The sequence below is a fragment of the Sebastes fasciatus genome, chromosome 4 (genome assembly GCF_043250625.1).
Source record: "Sebastes fasciatus isolate fSebFas1 chromosome 4, fSebFas1.pri, whole genome shotgun sequence".
NCBI classification, from domain to species: domain Eukaryota; kingdom Metazoa; phylum Chordata; class Actinopteri; order Perciformes; family Sebastidae; genus Sebastes; species Sebastes fasciatus.
This window is the reverse complement of record NC_133798.1, coordinates 1,598,568-1,618,242: the sequence shown is the minus strand read 5'-3', so window position 1 is coordinate 1,618,242 and position 19,675 is coordinate 1,598,568. Positions and strand designations below refer to the sequence as shown.

Genomic DNA, 19,675 nt, shown 5'->3' with positions numbered 1-19,675 from the left:
TCCGTCTCAAGGATTGACCAGTAAACTGAGTTTGGCTCTTCACGTTACAAAGTGATCTACCTCTGATGTGTGCCTGCATGTATCTGATTGGCTGGATGGCTTTACATTGTGTTGCTGCACAAGTTGAAGGTTAAATTTTTTTTCAACATACGTATTACTACATATTCATTTGTTTTTTGCTAGAGTCCTCTGCATTGTGACCCCTGCTAAACAAACGCTATGGACTCAATGAAATACACTTTTAATTGCAGTCCTATTGTTGGTCTGAACACGGCCGTCAGGTATGCTGACATTCGCCTTCCATCAAGCAAATTTAGCCCTGAAAATGGACGTGAAGTAGGGGTGGGCGATATATCGAATATAGTCGATGTATCGCAGGCTTGTCCCACGCACGGTATATAAAATGACTATATCGCGAACATCGACTACAAATTGTCATGTGATGTTTTTAAGCCACCCCGCCAGCATGAAACTCGCTTTGGCATTTCCTTCTCTCCCTCCGGCTCCCTCTCACAGACACACACGTCACAGACTCCGCCTCCATCCAGAACTCTCTCCTGGGCGAGTGTGTGTGACGTAATCGGCCGGCGTGTTTTTGTTTATGGAGGGAAGCAGCAGAGAGAGAAAGCCCGGAGAAAGTGAAAGAACTGAAGCGGCAAAGCGAGTACAGTAGCGAGAACACGACCAAAGCAACCAGAACCAGCCCAGAGGCAAATTACTCTGACTTCCTCGCTTTCCAAAGCAATCCCATATGATAAAAAAAAGTACAAGATGCAAAGAAATCACAGTCGCTGTGAACTACAACGCAACGTTAGCGTAGTTGAAAAAAATTCAAAAGACTCATTAAGACACTTGATCCAAAATATGAACGTCCAGCTAACAGAACCAAAGCTGTGAGCCTGAAGAAGTGGACCAGACTGCAGGTTTGGCCATACAGTAGGCTGCACCTCGTGATTGGTGAGTCTTTCTACACTGCTGGGAAAATAATATTTTTATTATCAGAAATGTTATAACAGCTTACTGGTAAACATAACAATAAGTTACTTAACACTTATTACACGCCATTAAAAACTGTGTGTGTGTTATGTATTTATCAAAATATATAAAGCATGTATTGCCAGATAACTATTGGTTAAAGTGAATACTGTTGGATACTGTTTTGTTAAATTGAACTTGTGATTTCCCCCTTTTTGCATGCAAGATTAAAATAGTTCCAATAGAAACCACTAATGAATATAAACAGGAAGATCTTAATGCAGACATATGCTGCAGGGACTACAAGAATCATCATATTGGTGTGATTGTATGCATCAAAGGGTTAAATCGAGCATTTATGAAGTGCTTAGAGGATATTTGAAAATATCGCAATATATATTGTGTATCGCGATATTGCCTAAAAATATTGCAATATTAGTTTTAGGCCATATCGCCTAGCCCTACTTTGAAGCAAGTTTTCGCAAGTTTTTGTCGAGGAAAAACTGTCATGGTCATTTTCAAAGGGGTCCCTTGACCTCTGACCTCCAGATGTGTGAATGTAAATGGGTTCTATGGGTACCCACGAGTCTCCCCTTTACAGACATGCCCACTTTATGACAATCGCATGCAGTTTGGGGCAAGTCCTAGTCAAGTCAGCACACTGACACACTGACAGCTGTTGTTGCCTGTTGGGCTGCAGTTTGCCATGTTATGATTGGAGCATATTGTTTTATGCTAAATGTAGTACCTGTGAGGGTTTCTGGATCAATATCTGTCATTGTTTTGTGTTATTAACTGATTTACAATAATAAATATATACATACATTTACATAAAGCAGCATACAGACGTGGACAAAATTGTTGGTACCCTTCCGTTAAAGAAAGAAAAACCCACCATGGTCACTGAAATAACTTGAAACTGACAAAAGTAATAATAAATAAAAATCCACTGAAAATTAACTAATGAAAATCAGATATTGTTTTTGAATTGTGGTTCAACAGAATCATTTTAAAAAACAAACTAATGAAACTGGCCTGGATAAAAATGATGGTACCCTTAACTTAATATTTAGTTGTACAACCTTTTGAGGCAATCACTGCAATCAAGTGATTTCTGTAACTCTCAATGAGACTTCTGCATCTGTCGGCAGGTATTTTGGCCCACTCCTCGTGAGCAAACTGCTCCAGCTGTCTCAGGTTTGAAGGGTGCCTTCTCCAGACTGCATGTTTCAGCTCCTTCCACAGATGTTCAATAGGATTTAGATCAGGGCTCATAGAAGGCCACTTCAGAATAGTCCACTGTTTTGTTCTTAGCCATTCTTGGGTGTTTTTAGATGTGTTTTGGGTCATTATCCTGTTTGAGGACCCATGACCTGCAACTGAGACCAAGCTTTCTGACACTGGGCAGCACATTTCACTCCAGAATGCCTTGATAGTCTTGAGATTTCATTGTACCCGGCACAGATTCAAAACACCCTGTGCCAGATGCAACAAAGCAGCCCCAGAACATAACCGAGCCTCCTCCATGTTTCACATTAGGTACAGTGTTCTTTTCTTTGTATGCTTCGTTTTTGCGTCTGTAAACATAGAGCTGATGTGACTTGCCAAAAAGCTCCAGTTTTGTCTCATCTGTCCAAGGGACATTCTCCCAGAAGCTTTGTGGCTTGTCAATATGCATTTTGGAAAATTCCAGTCTCGCTTTTTTATGATTTGTGTCCTCCTCGGTCGTCTTCCATTAAGTCCACTTTGGCTCAAACAGTGACGGATGGTGCGATCTGACACTGATGTACCTTGACCTTGGAGTTCACCTCTAATCTCTTTGGAAGTTGTTCTGGGCTCTTTGGTTACCATTCATATTATCCGTCTCTTCAATATGTCATCAATTTTCCTCTTGCGGCCACGTCCAGGGAGGTTGGCTACAGTCCCATGGACCTTAAACTTCTGAATAATATGTGCAACTGTAGTCACAGGAACATCAAGCTGCTTGGAGATGGTCTTATAGCCTTTACCTTTAACATGAAGGTCTATAATGTTCTTTCTGATCTCCTGAGACAACTCTCTCCTTAGCTTTCTGTGGTCCATGTTCAGTGTGGTACACACCATGATACCAAACAGCACAGTGACTACTTTTCACCCTTTAAATAGGCAGACTGACTGATTACAAGTTTGAAGATACCTGTGATGCTAATTACAGGACACACCTTAGTTTAACATGTCCCTATGGTCACATTATTTTACATCTTTTCTAGGGGTACCATCATTTTTGTCCAGGTCAGTTTCATTAGTTTGTTTTTTTAAATGATTCTGCTGAACCACAATTCAAAAACAATGTCTGATTTTCATTAGTTAATGTTCAGTACATTTTTATTTATTATTACTTTTGTCAGTTTCAAGTTATTTCAGTGACCATTGTGGGTTTTTCTTTCTTTAACGGAAGGGTACCAACAATTTTGTCCACGTCTGTATTTGTCCACTCCCATGTTGATAAGAGGATTAAATACTTGACAAATCTCCCTTTAAGGTTCATTTAGAACAGATCAAAAAAATTGGATTAATTTGCAATTAATCACACTTAACTATGGACAATCATGCAATTCAATATTTGAGTTGATTGACAGCCGTAATTCCATTATCTCATGAGTATCTGAAGCAGCATGCTTCAGTCTTCATGTCTGAACGCTGGCTAACTTCTAGAGAGGAGTATTGACTTCATACTTTTGAAAATATTAGACATTTTCCTCTTTGCTTCCATAGCAGTTATTCTAGAAGCTGGGTGAAGATACGTCCACACTGGCTTCATCATTCAGCCATGTTGGATGTTGCTTGGTTGAAACAGAAGCTGTGTTGCCTCAGCCACCTATTAGACATTGTGCTATTGTTGTTATTATGTTGATAAGAGTATTAAATACTTGACAAATCTCCCTTTAAGGTACATTTAGAACAGATACAAACTGTGTGATTAATCACGATTAACTATAAATAATAATGCGATTAATCAAGATTAAATATATTAATCGATTGACAGCCCTACTGAAAATGATCCCTCTATAATTCATGTCCCAACCGTTCTCTGATAACAGATTGTTCTGTTCTGTGAGGCTGGCTGACACCACGGTGATGAAAACACACCACACTGGTAACGATGAAGTAAGAAAAAGGGCCAAACCTGGCCTTGCTGAAGACCTAAACAACATTATTATAGTTCTACTCATTTAACTTACAACTTTCTTGGGATTTATGACTTACTATGAACTGAAGTGGGAAGAAAAAAAATATCAAAAATATCATCTAAATGTCATATTTGGGTAAAACTTTTTTTTTTTTTTTTTAACCATGTTTTTAAAACGTCTGCGAGTTCTCAGAAAAATCATGATAAAACTTGTTTATCAATATTTTCAGAGTGTCATAACAGACTAGATACTAAAACAAGAATAAGAAAGTTGAAGTACGTAACCCACCATGAGGACTTTCTCCTGGGCCTGGACAGCCTCCGGGTTTTCCTTTTGCACCATCTGGGTCAGGACCCTCAGGGCGAACGCTCTGGTTGGCACGTCCGGGTCACATGCCTCTAGCAGCCAATCAGAAAAGGGCTTGGTAGGAGGGCAAAGGTTACTGGTGCCAGAGGTCCTACCTCCACCTTCTGGACTTATTCCTGCTGTAGACCTTCCGGAGGACGCTGGGTGTCTGATGTGGGTGTTGCCATGTGAACTGCTGTCCGGGGGAGATGAATGAGAACTAGTCTGTGAGTCGGTTGTTTCACTTTGTTTTTTCCTAAAAGGTATGTTGTTCGTCGCTGTCGTTTCAGGGTTTCTGGAGGGCTGAGCAACGGCAGTGGCGTTTTCCGGCCGGTAGGCACCGTGAGTGGCGATGACAGCTCTGAGGTTGGATGCCAGCTCCTGGATGACCACGTCAGAGTGCTTCTGAGACAGTGTCTCCAGTGGTGGGAGCAGTCTCCACATAGAAGAGTAGTCCTCTGCACTAAGCTGCAATATTAAAAAGAGGAGAGGTTGATTGGGAGAGAGCAGGGTGTGTTTAGGAGACCCTGAAGATCATACGTTTGACACTTATGTCAAACGTCAAACACTACACAAGAATCCAGCTGATTCTGGTCCTGATTCCTCCTGACGATGGTCAGCAAAGCCCAAATTATTTAATGGTTTTAAAGATGATCTTTCCAGATGTTCCTGTGGTGTGATGTATGTAAGGAGTGCTTTTACATCCCCCGATCGGCTCTGAAGTCCATCCTGGCTGCACCGAGCTCAAATGTGTCGGACACAACAGGATATCTGATCATAAATACTGAACATGTTTAATATTTGTTCAATAATTTGATCGTGTTGAATATTTCCGATGGGATCTCCTGTTGTGTGTGGGGAACCCCGAGAACAGACGATGATGCAGTCACGTGGGAAAGAACGACAGCCAATAGAGAACCAAGCTGACTTAAGAAGGAAGGACAACCAGCGGCTAACGTATGAGCTGATGCTAAACGTGAAGCATAAAGTAGTAGCAAGACGGAGCTCAGAGATGGAGGAGCAACTGGTTGATGAGTGTTTATTTAATGTGTCTCCATGACTTCATCCATCCATCCTTCATGAATCTTCAGTCCAAAGTAAAAACTAACATCCCTAATTCCTCCTGCCCGTCGTCCGCCCTGTTGGTTTACACTAAAGTCACGTTTGATCACAAGATATTTTGCGAGATTTCCGTTTTTTTCAGTGGGGCCTCTTGTTGTTCATGAATGAATCTGTTAGTGTGTTTGGGATGTTTGGGCCTAATCGTTGCTCTCCACACACACTACAGGAAGAAAACTGTTACATTTAAAATAACATGTTATGTGTGGGCTCTCTCACATTTTAACATCTGTTAAGATTTGAAAAATCTTTCAGTGTGGGCCAGCTTTAAAGATGCTTTCAGACAACCAGTAGTTACCTCTGTGCCGGCCACCTGGGACATTGGTGTTGTGTGTTTTGAACGGGTGGCAGCAGAGCACCACTGCAGCTCCTGGGTCCTACTGGAACGCACTACTTCTTTCATTTTGTTTGTCACGTTCCTCTTGTTAAGCATAAATTGACTCGGCTACAACTGCATTTTGTTGTGCAACCCTGTGTTGCAGGATGACAATAAATGATCCTTGAATGTATATTTAACTGTCTTTGCTCCACAGTGTAACTCTAACAGCAGCTGTACTGCCCGACGGTGCAGTGAGGCTGAATTTCACTTTAATTCACCTAAAAAACATATCCATAAGCCTTACAAGGTTCACTCATATAATATATTATAACAAGTGAATATCAGCTATAAAAACAGTTTGCTATACTGCATACATAGAATACAGTACATGCATCATAAGGTAGACATAGTTTAATAAGCAACATGTTATCAGCGAGGAGTACCTCGGGTCCAGACAGCAGAGTGGCCACCAGGCCGATCCCCATGCTCAGCGTCTGGCTCTCTACTGGGTTACCACGATTTGGACCAGTGGCCTGATCCAGACCCACACAGGCCCTCTGAAGCAGGGACACCATGAAGTCCACCACCTGGAGAAAGACAAGCAGAGTCACGGAGACAAATAATACACCGGAAGAGATTCAGGGGCTCAAATGTATCCGATATAAAAATGAAACCTGGAGGTGAAGATTGTAAAAGGACTAAGATTAATGAAGGACCTGAAACTAGAGCGAACTTTAATAGGAAGTAGAATTTACCAGAAAACATTCAGTCCTTTAAGACATCTAAAAATAAGACATTATCCATCCAGTGAGGTGAGGCCAGTTTATCAGAGACGTTTCTTAATCAGTAAGGGAATGTTTGCTGGCCCTACAGTAGTAGACAGCCAGGCAGCCAACTTCCTCACCCCCCCCCCGCCACCCCCATGAGAAATACAGTAAATGACGTGATACCATACGAGAGACACGTTGCTAATGTTGTTGTTGGCATGTGTTCACTAAATAGCCTGTTTCCACTCTCTTTTCTACTAGTTATTCCTCTAGATGCAACAACAACTTTGCTCTGGGTTGCAAATGCAGCACATCCAGTGAGTTCCTGATGTTACAGGCGACCCCTCCTCCCCCCAGGTTTACCCTCAACTCATGTCCCTGTTTTTTTATACTTTTGTTGCAAATTACTCATGAATTATACATCCACAATATATGCAGTATTTGCAATAGTATATTTGAAAAACATTTTTTCCTTGCATTTTATACACCCAGTGGTAGGTAAGTGAATAACATGGATTATCTGGTTACCATGGCACCTAGCAGTGGGGGGGGACATATTAGATAGCAGGTGCACATTTTGAACTTTGAACGTAAGGATGTGAGCGACTGACAAGGACCAGATAGAGCTGTCTAGACGACTGGGTCAGAGCATCTCCAGAACTGCAGCTCTTGTTGGATGTTCCCGGTCTGCAGTGGTCAGGACCTACCAAAAGTGGTCCAAGGAAGGAGAACCGGTGAACCGGCGACAGGGTCAGACCCGAGGCTCATTGATGCACGTGGGGAGTGAAGGCTGGCCCGTGTTGTCTGATCCAATAGAAGAGCTACTGGAGCTCAAACTGCTGAAAGAGTTAATGCTGGTTCTGATAGAAAGGTGTCAGAACACACAGTGAGGAGCAGTTTGTTGCGTATGGGGCTGTGTAGCCGCAGACCGGTCAGGGTGCCCGTGCTGACATAATGTTATCGCTGATCGGTACATGTACTCATGATATGCACACAAAAAAAAAGCTTAAATTTTGAACATTTCACACATGGCGCCCGAGCGCCCATGTGCGAGCGGCGAGCCAACGCCGATCTGCCTCTGATCTGGGGCTTTTGTCAGGGAGCTCCAAGAACTGTCAGGGAGCAGGAGATCAGGGCTAAAGTGGTGTAGTGTGAACTAGGCATAACAGACACAGTTTGTCTAAGAGCAGTTTCAACATAAAAGTGTAACATGCCCTACAACATTACAGTCATTAAATGTAACCCTTTAACTAGGGCTGTCATGATATCAGATTTTCATTACACGGTTATCGTGGCCAAAAGAATTCATGATAGCGATACTATCGCGATATCTATAGAAAATGTGTCAGTCAAATTCCTCTTTAACTTTGTTTATTGTTTGTTTTGTCTCCTTTTTGGCAAATGAATATATCTAGCTGGGGACAACTGAGCCGGCAGCTCCTAGCTAACGGTGCTAACGGTGCTAACAGTGAAAACAAAGGCCTCACTGCTGACAGAGCTAACAGCGTTAACCCTGGGGGGTGCTACACTTCCACGACGAAGCCATCGGTCGGGACGGCGTTATCAGCTGTAACCGCCGTATGAGAGCGGTGCAGAGCCGTGGCCTTGAGCTAGTGCACAAACATGCACTAAAAGCATGCACAGCCAGCCCGGCTACGAAAACAAAGCACAGAGAAGCTTGAATTAAAACACACAGGTAGATATCTCTATATCTTTACATTGCCAATAGTTGTTTTTCTGCTATATTAATGCTCCGAATATCGTACAGAGCACCTTTAAATGATGCAAGCAAGACCAACTTAATCAAGTCCAAGACCAGGTCAAGTTGAATGACAGTCAAGACCAAGTCCAAGTCCAGAGCAAATTGAGTCCTGTTCAAGACCATAATAGGCAATAGTGTCTTTCCAATGCTAATACAGTGATTAATGACTTAGGACAGACAGAAATAATCTACAAACAATATTGATCTAACTTCTAACATCAAACTAAATCTAAACTAAATCAATAGAATTTAGGTTTGAGGACCGTTACAGTCCCACGTTACAGTCCTGTTTTTAGCTGAGGCTATCAGAGTCGGTTGGTGTTAAAGGCATAAACATAAAGATGCTGTTGACTCCTGATCCAGTTGAGATCATTTGGTGATTTTAACACAACCACAGCTAGTTAGAGTTGTGAAAAACAAAACTAACCAAATACAAGCAGATAACTTAATGTCTACTTTGAGCCTGGGTTTTTGCAACTTAGCATTTGTGCTCCTCCTGTTGGGTGCATATCTCTCCACTCACCTGTGAGGTTTTTCTCAGCAGCACGGTATATTGCAGACACTCAACCATCACAGCCAACACCTGAAGCACAGCGAGTCTCTGGCCTCGCCTCGCAGCTGGAGCCAGCAGCTGCTGCTCCACCTCCAGGAGGGTCATGGCTGATACGTCCAACTCCTGTTCATCTTCCTCTTCTTCATCTGCTGCCGCTGCCCAGCTGGCCAGCTCCTGCAGGAGAAGTAAGTAAATGATGGACTGTCTACTTCTCTACCAGGTAGAGAGAACAAATAACTGAAACGTTGTACAACGATAGAATACAATGTACACACTACAACCTCAACATGACCACAGAGGTGAACAAATTTCTCTGCCACTAGCAGAGAGTTTTCTTACACTGTTTGAGTCGTGTTTTACAGGTAGGGATGGGTATCGGTAGGGTTTATTGATACTACTACTCTTTTTGATACTCCTTATCGGTTCGGTTCTTTATGGATACTAAATAATTGTTTTTTAATATATTATTTAAAAAACAAATAAATTCAGATCAGGATTCAAATTGATTTATATTTTAAATATAACTAAATTCTAGAGCAGCAACAGTAATGTTTACAACAGGAAATCACTCAATAACTGCAATTATATCTCACTGGAAACTAATCTAGAATGTCAACATAATAAATCATATTCCTGAGTGAAGTTAAGAAAGAATGAAGAACAAAGACGTCAGTCAGCATCAGTCCTCCCTCCTGTCCTCTGTCCTCCTCCCTCTGCTGATGGAGAGGAGGAGCTGCTTTGTCTCAGCCAACAGATAAGTTTACAAGAATTTGAAGATACGTGGTAAACTAAGCTAAACAGTTAGATTACACACAGACCGCTTTTCTTTTAGCTCGTTTGTAACTATTCGCTATGAGCCGAGCTAACGCGCTGTGCTTGTGTAAACATAGCAGCGGTGGATGAGAGACTGTGGATAGAGCAAATTGAAATATGACTTTTCTACATGTGAACATCTCGTTTATGCTCGTTGAACAGGTGTATTGATAAAGTATTGGCATTTTTCTCGTGAAGGTTTTATTGCACTTACAGTAAGGAGCGTAGTTGTCGTAGTCGTCTCCACTGCCGCCTCTTCGCCAGGGCTCTAAACTAACTCTTTTCACCTTCCTCCGGGAACCGTTCCCAAATGAATGCGGACTGTCCCAAATTTTAAATCTTTGTTTTTCTACAATATCATTAGTTGATCATTCAAAGTGACCTTTAACATAAATCGAACATGAAGTGGTTTATTTTTTTCATAAATTTATAATTTATCCCAAAAAAAATATATTTGAAATATTATTTGAATTTGTTTACTTTTTACTTTGCATGTTTGTTTTAATTCGGATGTTAACAATGCAGCCAAGTTCAATTTAAATATGTTCTATGTGTAAAAAATAACATTTGGTCAAAAACCAAGACTTTGCAGACGGCCCCGTGCTAGCTAGAACCCTGCTGCTGCTGGTACGTCCTAAAGGTGGAGGAGCTGCTGGACAAGATGCTGCTGTCATGGGGAGAGGAGCAGCATGAACAGTCCAACGTTAGCTAACCGGTAACGTTAAGACTAGGAAGTTTACCTCATTGACTTGAGAATCATTTTCAGCTGCTGCTATGGCTGTCGTGAGGTCAGAGGCCGGCGGTATGTGCTGTGTGTGTGTGTGTGTGTGTGTGTGTGTGTGTGCGGTTGGAGAAGCTCAGCCCCGACACAGAGCAGAGGAGATGCTGCAGTGTGATAATAAATTACACCAAAACGTTAAAAAGTACAGATAAAAGCACCGATAACGTCAGAGCTTATCAATACTCCGGTCTTTACTAATTTAGCACCGGTGCCCATTTAATACGGGGTTTCGGTACCCATCCCTATTTGCAGGTGTGTGTTCACCTAACCTGCAGCAGGTCCAGGAAGAAGTCTCCAGGCAGGTCAGATTCTTTGAGTTCAGCAAGTAGCTGCATCAGACACTCCAACCTCCACTGCTCTCCTGACAGCTTCTCATACAGAGCATCTTCCTCTTCACTGGGAGACAAAAAGAGAGACGTGAGAGAAGACACTGAGAAATGAAGAGAGGCAACTTATACTAACAACCATCATCGCAGCAAAGCTGGAACGAGATAAACAAAGGGTGGCTCTTCTACTTTATGGCTGATTTGCACCAAGACATAAAGGACTTAAAGGAACTGTCCTATTCTGCATTATGCATCATGTCTTTGGGTTGTCCATCGTGTGTTTCTGAGTGTCTGTCACCTGCAGCTCTCTCTGGAGCTGAGTCTGGCTCCTCCATCACTGCCCGGGGTGAAGTGGAAGTCTGCAACCACCTCCTCTCTCCGTCCCTGCAGACCTGAAAGCTGCCTCAGTGCTGACAGCGCTGCAAACGTCTCAGTGTTCCTCAGGTACCACAGCAAAATCTCCTGACAGGGAGCGCTGTGGAGCCCAGAGCACACACATACAGCTCATTTTCAGTGTCCTACTTTAGAGCACATTCACTGTGATTCATGTGTACTTTACATTTCTGCTGACTATTTTACATTTTCTTTATTATTTTATTATTATTAGTATTATATTTTATTTTTAAAGTACACATTTTTTTAAGTAATTTCCTGCCAGGCAGCCTTTTGGCTAAAGGCTAAAGAGGTAGAGACTTAAGCCCCGTTTCCACCACAGGAACTTCACCCCAGAACTAAGAACCTTTTGAAGAACTCATTGTATTTTGACCCCAGGGCAGGAACCAAGATCTAAATTAAGTTCTGGGGATATTTTATGGTCCCTTTTACCCCCTAAAAGGCCCTGGTTGGGGGGGGTAGTACTTTCTGAAAGTACCGGAACTTTTGGGGTGGAGTTTGCAGGGATGACCGTCACTGATTGGTGAAACAGACACACAGCGCCACCGCTTCAACGGCTTCAACTCATGTACCGCTTCATTCATAAACAAGGAAGTACTCTAGTATCGGTTTAGGACCATTTTAGGACGAGGGGAGGACATTTCTCTGTGTTTGATAACATTAAAAGTAAAGTCAGGCTCTGCTGTCGGCTTCCTGACTCATTAAAGAAAAGAGAGAGAGGGTGAGAGAGAGGGTGAGCGGTAATGTAACGAGGGAGACAGCGCGGTCGTGGTGTGAATGAGAGAAAGAAAAGTTGTTCACCAATCAGTGACGGTCATCCCTGCAAACTCCACCCCAAAAGTTCTGGTACTTTCAGAAAGTACTACCCCCCCGACCAGGGCCTTTTAGGGGGTAAAAAGGCCCCGTAAAATGAACTTAATTTAGACCCTGGTCCCTACAGTCGAAGCGCAATGAGTTCTTCAAAAGGTTCTTAGTTCCGGAGTGAAGTTCCTGCGGTGGAAACGGGGCTTTAGATGAGAAGGAGACTTTAGCAGGAAAGCTAATGTGGCTGTGGTCCACAGTCTGTGGTTCTTGTGTTGTGTAGTTTCTGTGTGGCTCAAGAACGCTGATATTACTGCTTCATGCAAGATTTGATTGGCTGTATCGAAATTAGGTCACATCACAAAATCAAAAACTATAAAACATATATTCCTGGACACGGCACAGGTGATTTACAGAGCAGATATGTATGCTGTAGCACACACAAATGAATTCATTTCAGTTGGACTTGAAATGAATCATTACTAATGACAGGAAGTTGGAAGTTCAATCTAGAAAGTGTGCAAAAGGGTGAAAATAAGCTCAGATCTCCATGGTTTGGAGTTAATGGGCTAAAACATGGTACAGTCCTTCTTGAATGTCTCCTACATTCACTTTGTGGCAGTAAGGCCACTGTAGTGGTTATTTCCACTTCTTGTACGTGAACATTCCAGGCAGCTAATAACACAGAGAAGACATTACCGTAGGTGGCAGACGTTCTGCTTGGTGAAACAGAAGAGTGTGAAGATAACAGGAAGAACTTGTTCCAGAGCTTTTAGAAGAGACGCTGACGGACTGTTTCCAACCACCCAGATCTGACAGCAAGAGATAAAAGAGCAAAGACAATGTGTGAGAGGCATGATAAGGATTAGAGACAGTAAGACAAATACAGTGTTAGCAGGGAACATCAGTGTACACTGATCAGCCATAACATTCAGACCACTGACAGGTGAAGTGAATAACATGGATTATCTGGTTACCATGGCACCTGACAGTGGGGGGGATATATTAGACAGCAAGTGAACATTTTGAACTTTTTTTTTTTTTTTTTTAAAAATGGTCCAGCGTAAAGATGTGAGCGACTTTGACGAGGGCCAGATAGCGCTGTCTAGACGACCGGGTCAGAGCATCTCTAGAACTGCAGCTCTTGTGGGATGTTCCCGGTCTGCAGTGGTCAGGACCTACCAAAAGTGGTCCAAGGAAGGAGAACCGGTGAACCGGCGACAGGGTCAGACCCGAGGCTCATTGATGCACGTGGGGAGCGAAGGCTGGCCCGTGTTGTCTGATCCAATAGTAGAGCTACTGGAGCTCAAACTGCTGAAGGAGTTTATGCTGGTTCTGATAGAAAGGTGTCAGAACACACAGTGAGGAGCAGTTTGTTGCGTATGGGGACCGGTCAGGGTGCCAGTGCTGACATAATGTTATGGCTGATCGGTGTATATACTATAATAACCACTAACATCTGCATCAACATAGAGCTACAGGAATGAGTCCTAAAACCCAGAAGTGAGTCAGCATTTTAGCCCTTCCTGTTCCCTCGTCTGGAAGTCAATGGGTTTTTAGTTAGATGTCTGAAATCAGGTCTGTGGTTAACACAAGCTGAAGAGATTTTAACCTTTTGTTCTACGATATAAAATACATCAATAAATATCCCACTCTTGAATTCTTAATCCTTAAAGATTTCCATTAGATTTTAAGTTCTGGGTGTTAATTACTTTTATCGTGCTTTTATTGTTAAGCACTTTGTAACCTTGTTTTGAAAGGTGCTGTATAAATAGTTATTGTTAAAAAGTTGGTTGCTAACAAGTGACTAAATGAGACTAAACGTCATCACGCCGACTCGTCCTCCTTTACAGCCTCGTTGTGTTTACTCTCTCTCATGTGACCGTGGTGGTGTAGTTGGTTTAAAGCCTAACGTTAGCTTTTTACTTCTGCTGATTGTATTCACGCTTCAAAAATCATAAAGTGGTGTTTAATAGTGGAGATTATCTTGCTGAACACCATGTCAGTATCATAACCGTGTGTTTACCACAGAGTTTATTTTCTGCAATATTCCAAAACCCAATGGAACAATCCCATTGGCTGGTTGATTTCCTGGTTCCCTGGAGCACTCTATATAAGCATTATTATTCAGAGTTAGTTAGTTAGTTCTGATTGAGTTTGTTAATGCAGACACCCGTCTTGTTAACGAAACCCCTCAAGGCTGGACAATAATGAAATGACTCCCCTTTAACAGACTCATGTCATTAAGGAATTATGATCAACTTACTGTATTTGTATCATTAATATCATTTAGCCACAGCTTTATTATTTAGTGTGCAGTGAGCATAGACCGGATTCTTACATATTTTAGCAAATATCACTATACACATCATTTCTTTGGATCCTCATCATGAATATTGTCCTCCATCATGCATACGGTACTGCCAAGGAAACTGAGACATCATGGGTACATTGTCTTTGTATAAGGTCTCTTTGACTACACAGTCCATGACACCTTACCAAGGGCATGAGCTATGATCACTACTGTGACTCTGAGGTGCAGCATGGTAGTGTTTAGTGGATGCCTTTGGGTGTCCTCACCTTGTACACATCATTCACACAACGCGTCAGCTCCCACTCCTCCACAGCAGCTTGGGAATGACCCTCGTCTGAAAACACACATATGCAGCACAGTGTTCAGCTCTGGTATCTGACTCATCATCCATCTGCTGTGTTTGAGACGAGGTGATGCTAGCTAGCAGGACAAACAGGACAACAACTAATGTCTGCTCTCCTGATAGAAAAGTCATCTAAACACAACCTGCACATCTTCCGTATACATGTATAGCATGTAAGCTCCACAGCCTTTCAAGTGGAAATATGTGATTTAGTAGATTGACTCTACTTTCCTTAATAATGTATTGCTTGTAATATATAAATTAGGGCTGTCAATTGATTTAAATATTTAATCACAATTAATCGCATGATTGTCCATAGTTAATCGGGATTGATCACACATTTTGTATCTGTTCTAAATGTACCTTAAAGGGAGGATGGTCAAGTATTTAATCCTTTTATCAATATGGGAGTGGACAAATATGCTGCTTTATGCAGATGTATGTATATATTTATTAATGGAAATCAATGAACAAAACAATGACAGATATTGTCCAGAAACCCTCACAGGTACTGCATTTAGCATAAAACAATATGCTCCAATCATAACATGTCAAACTGCAGCCCAACAGGCAACAACAGCTGTCAGTGTGTCAGTGTGCTGACTTGACTATGACTTGCCCCAAACTGCATGTGATTATCATAAAGTGGGCATGTCTGTAAAGGGGAGACTCATGGGTACCCATAGAACCCATTTACATTCACTGATCTGGAGGTCAGAGGTCAAGGGACCCCTTTGAAAATGGCCATGACAGTTTTTTCCTCGCCAACATTTAGCCAAACTTCAGATGATACCAGTATCTTCACTCTAGCTTTAAAACTGAGCCCACAACAAAATCACAAGTTGCGTTAACGCGTCAAAGAAATTAGTGGCGTTAAAACTAATTTGAGTTAACGTTAACAGCCCTAATATAAATAAATAATTGCCTTTATTTCTGTAAAGGAATTAAACAAAATGGTCACATGTGAAAAATTTTTTTGGGTGACTCATTGCATAGACTGTATGAAATAAGGACGTAGTCCCCGTGACGTCACCTATAGGTGTCTGAGGAGCACAAATGAAGCTCAAAGAGCTGCCAACAGCCGTCGCCGTCTTGGCAGTGACGACACAGCCGGCTAATCCAAAAATGGGCAAAGAAGTGGATCTTCGGGGGTGGAGCTGACATCTAGGTACCCACCTGTCACTCAAAGCGGCCACGGCCTTAATTATGCATAACTTTAAGCCTTAATATAATTTATATAAAGTCATGAACGGGGAAATTAGCTATGGAGACCAATGCGTTTTTTCTACCAGGCTGTGAACGTGTTTATTTCTGCAGTAAAGTTGGTCATTTTAAATGAGTACTAAATGTATCTTACTTAATTGTTATTCTTTTAGGCACTGGTGCTAGAAATAGTACTTTTCATTTTATAGACTTTTATTTTATACACTTGAACTTGTTATAATTTTGTTGTATTTTTGAGTAATCCCTTGCACAAGAATTTCCTTCGGGATTAATAAAGTTCTATTTTATCTCAACATGGAGGTCTGGGGGATTGACTCCCTCTTGGAGCCTCAAGTGGCCATTAGAGGGACTGCAGTTTTTGGTACTTCCACATTGGCTTCATTTCCCAGCACCAGAGGTTGCCGCTTGCTCATTTGAGTAAAATGCATCTCAAACTGTGCAGGACTACTGCTAAGAAGGAGCATTTCCCCAATTCAGGGCTCCAGACTGCGACCAAAATGGTCGCATATGCGAGGGAGGTAGAGACAACAAGAGGTTCTGACTCAAACGCCACTGATGATCAAAGTGCAGGCAGGGAGAGACGAGCATTGATTAATACCATGCTGGACCAAAAACAGGCTGCGACCAAATTGTACATGTATGTAGATTAAAATAAATTAAAGATTTAACTAAAATATTATTTCTAGGGTTGTCAAAATTAACGTGATAATAACGCGTTAACGCTTATTAGTTTTAACGCCACTAATTTCTTTAATGCATTAACGCAACTTGTGATTTTTAGGTTGTAGCGGCTCAGTTTTAAAGCTATAGTGAAGATACTGGTATCATATGAAACTAAAAAACCTGATGAATCCATCGGTACCAACCATGTCATACTAGCTGGTCATGAAGGAGGTTAAATAACGCTCCAAACAAGCTACATTTTGGCGAGGAAAAACTGTCATGGTCATTTTCAAAGGGGTCCCTTGACCTCTGACCTCCAGATCAGTGAATGTAAATGGGTTCTATGGGTACCCACGAGTCTCCCCTTTACAGACATGCCCACTTTATGATAATCACATGCAGTTTGGGGCAAGTCATAGTCAAGTCAATACACTGACACACTGACAGCTGTTGTTGCCTGTTGGGCTGCAGTTTACCATGTTATGATTGGAGCATATTGTTTTATGCTAAATGCAGTACCTGTGAGGGTTTCTGGACAATATCTGTGATTGATTTGTGTTGTTCATTGATTTACAATAATAAATATATACATACATTTACATAAAGCAGCATATTAGTCCACTCCCATGTTGATAAAAGGATTAAATACTTGATAAATCTCCCTTTAAGGTTCATTTAGAACAGATAAAAAAAAATGATTAATTTGCAATTAATCACGATTAACTATGGACAATCATGCGATTCAATATTTTAGTTGATTGACAGCCGTAATTCCATTATCTCATGAGTATCTGAAGCAGCATGCTTCAGTCTTCATGTCTGAACGCTGGCTAACTTCTAGAGAGAAGTATTGACTTCATACTTTTGAAAATATTAATTAATTAATTTGCAATAATCATGATTAACAATGGACAATAGTGCGATTAATTACGATTAAATATTATCGATTGACAACCCTAATAAATATATTTGCAGCTCATTTAAATGTAGTAACTGATTCTTTTTGGCTGTACTTGAATACAACAACTTTTCTCTTTAGTGTTCATTTTGAACAGATAAAAAAATGTATGATTCATTTACAATTTAATATTTGAATCGATTGACAGCCCTAATTATTTCCCAAAGCTGGAAGATGTTGTGCAACTGTAGTCTCTGGAAACAAACAGAACTCCTTTTAGTTTTCACTATCACCATTAGTCATTAGGTCATGTTACTGACTGGAAGCAGTGGTGCAGCGGTGGAGAGGTGTGAGCAGAGGAGTGAGCAAGTACTGCTGAGCAAAGCTGGGCTTCTCCTGCACGATGAAGCGCACCGCCCTGGTGGCCACAACCTGGAACTGTTGGGCTGCCAGCTTGTCCTTGAAGTGCAGGAGGTCAAGGATCTAGACAACAGCAACAACAGATATACAACTCAAATAAACACATTCTGATGCAGTCCAACTCATACTCATCAGGGGTCTACAGAAAGTCATAGTTGAACCAGATAGTGTGTCTGTAAACTGGAATAAACCAAATTGATCCTTTAAACACGCACGCACGCACGCAGTTTGATTTAGGAGCAGGGTCTGAAATGTTTCAAGTGATTTTTTTATCTGCCACTTTTGAAATCTCTGCGCTAAATGAAGGAATAACATTTTAGATCTGAAGTCATTCAATGTTATGTTATATATTTTACATAAAAAACATTCTATGTTAATTGCAGTGTTTGATTTACACCGTAGCTTCTGGGGGAGCCCCATTTCTCAGGGGTAGGAGGGTACTGTACACAGTGCTGTACTGTACTTTGTCATTTCCATCTATAGAGGTTATTTGCATAAAAACACTATTGAAATGTTTAGGAAATAAATGATTGTATTTCTATTTAAATATTTGCTTTGATAAAAAACAAATCTTGGCTTAACAACTGTTTGAAGGAGAAGTTTTCTCACCAAAAACTTAATTTTACGAGATTACATTTGAATACATCATGATAAAGTTAGAATTTACCTTTGCCCAATGCTCATTTTTTTTAACACTTGAACACACCATAATGTAACTCAATGGCACCTCCATTAGTAGCTCCGTTATTTAACCAGTCAGGACTGTGCTGCTAACGGCTGCTAACAGCTAACGTTACTAACTCTCCTGCTGATTTCAACACAGGTTTGTTGTTCACAGTGTCGCTTTATCAGGGAGAAATAGGGTGCGTCCCCTCAGGTTTAGTAGCGCCACGCTATTGAGCGCTGTTTTTTCTCTCTGCCATGACTCCGGTCCCAAACAAACTGAAACATGATACAGCGTGCATATGGCGTTATGTCTGTCTACATCACTGTCTACACTGCAGGGTTTAGTGCGTATTCAAGTTTGTGTGTGTGTGTGTGTGTGTGTGTGTGTGTGTGTGTGTGTTGAGCTGACCTGAGGACAGACTTGTCTGTAGTAGGCGTCTGCTGAGGCAGACTGTTGAGGGCAGGTCACCAGGATCCTGGCCACGCCGTCACATTTCCTCCAGTCTGACTCGCCCCCTAGAGGACAGAAACAGGGTTTCACTAGGTATGGGTACATCTAATAGTAGTTCCACTCTACTGTATAAAATACAAGATATTAAGCAGATGGTATATTAGAGGCAAACACAGTGTGATGGAGACAGATGAATCAGTGAAACTAATGAAACCCTTATGTTTTACCTTAGTGCTGTTGAACAGTTAACATGCATCACATCTGAGTGGATATTTACGTCTCTACTTGCTTCAGTCAGACTGTGCTCCTCACTACTGTTCCTTCTTCCCATTCCCTCTTACTCACCTGCTCCTCCCTCCAAGATGGCTCTGACTACCGCCTGGACACCGTTAGGCTGCATCAGGCGCTCAGACAGCAGCTGACCACACAGACGCCTCAGCCAGGTGGGAGCTGATCCCAGAGCTGCTCTGCCGCTGGAACCACGGGAGCTCCCCACTGCAGCAGACTGGAAGGAGAAACAGGACATTTAAAACAAGGCCTCACAGACCTGTGAGCATTACAAACACCCAGTG

General features: G+C 41.8%; 1 protein-coding gene and 2 long non-coding RNA genes across 4 annotated transcripts in view; 1 reads left to right on the top strand and 2 right to left on the bottom strand.

Annotated features, from left to right (window-relative positions):
• The window catches only part of LOC141766937 (uncharacterized), a 216,260-nt gene that overhangs the window by 135,004 nt on the left and 61,581 nt on the right, over positions 1 to 19,675 (bottom strand). The gene's annotated exons all lie outside the window — the stretch shown is intronic.
• Positions 1 to 19,675, top strand: part of LOC141766935 (uncharacterized) — a 121,069-nt gene that overhangs the window by 43,867 nt on the left and 57,527 nt on the right. The gene's annotated exons all lie outside the window — the stretch shown is intronic.
• The window catches only part of tango6 (transport and golgi organization 6 homolog (Drosophila)), a 54,239-nt gene that overhangs the window by 29,254 nt on the left and 5,310 nt on the right, over positions 1 to 19,675 (bottom strand). The window contains exons 4-13 of the mRNA XM_074634125.1: positions 19,449 to 19,608; positions 19,062 to 19,168; positions 17,887 to 18,049; positions 14,705 to 14,772; positions 12,824 to 12,936; positions 11,229 to 11,405; positions 10,874 to 11,000; positions 8,981 to 9,184; positions 6,372 to 6,515; positions 4,434 to 4,958 (exon numbers count right to left, since the gene is read on the bottom strand). Coding sequence (XP_074490226.1) covers positions 4,434 to 4,958; positions 6,372 to 6,515; positions 8,981 to 9,184; positions 10,874 to 11,000; positions 11,229 to 11,405; positions 12,824 to 12,936; positions 14,705 to 14,772; positions 17,887 to 18,049; positions 19,062 to 19,168; positions 19,449 to 19,608 — 1,788 coding nt within the window. The remainder of the gene's footprint in view (positions 1 to 4,433; positions 4,959 to 6,371; positions 6,516 to 8,980; positions 9,185 to 10,873; positions 11,001 to 11,228; positions 11,406 to 12,823; positions 12,937 to 14,704; positions 14,773 to 17,886; positions 18,050 to 19,061; positions 19,169 to 19,448; positions 19,609 to 19,675) is intronic.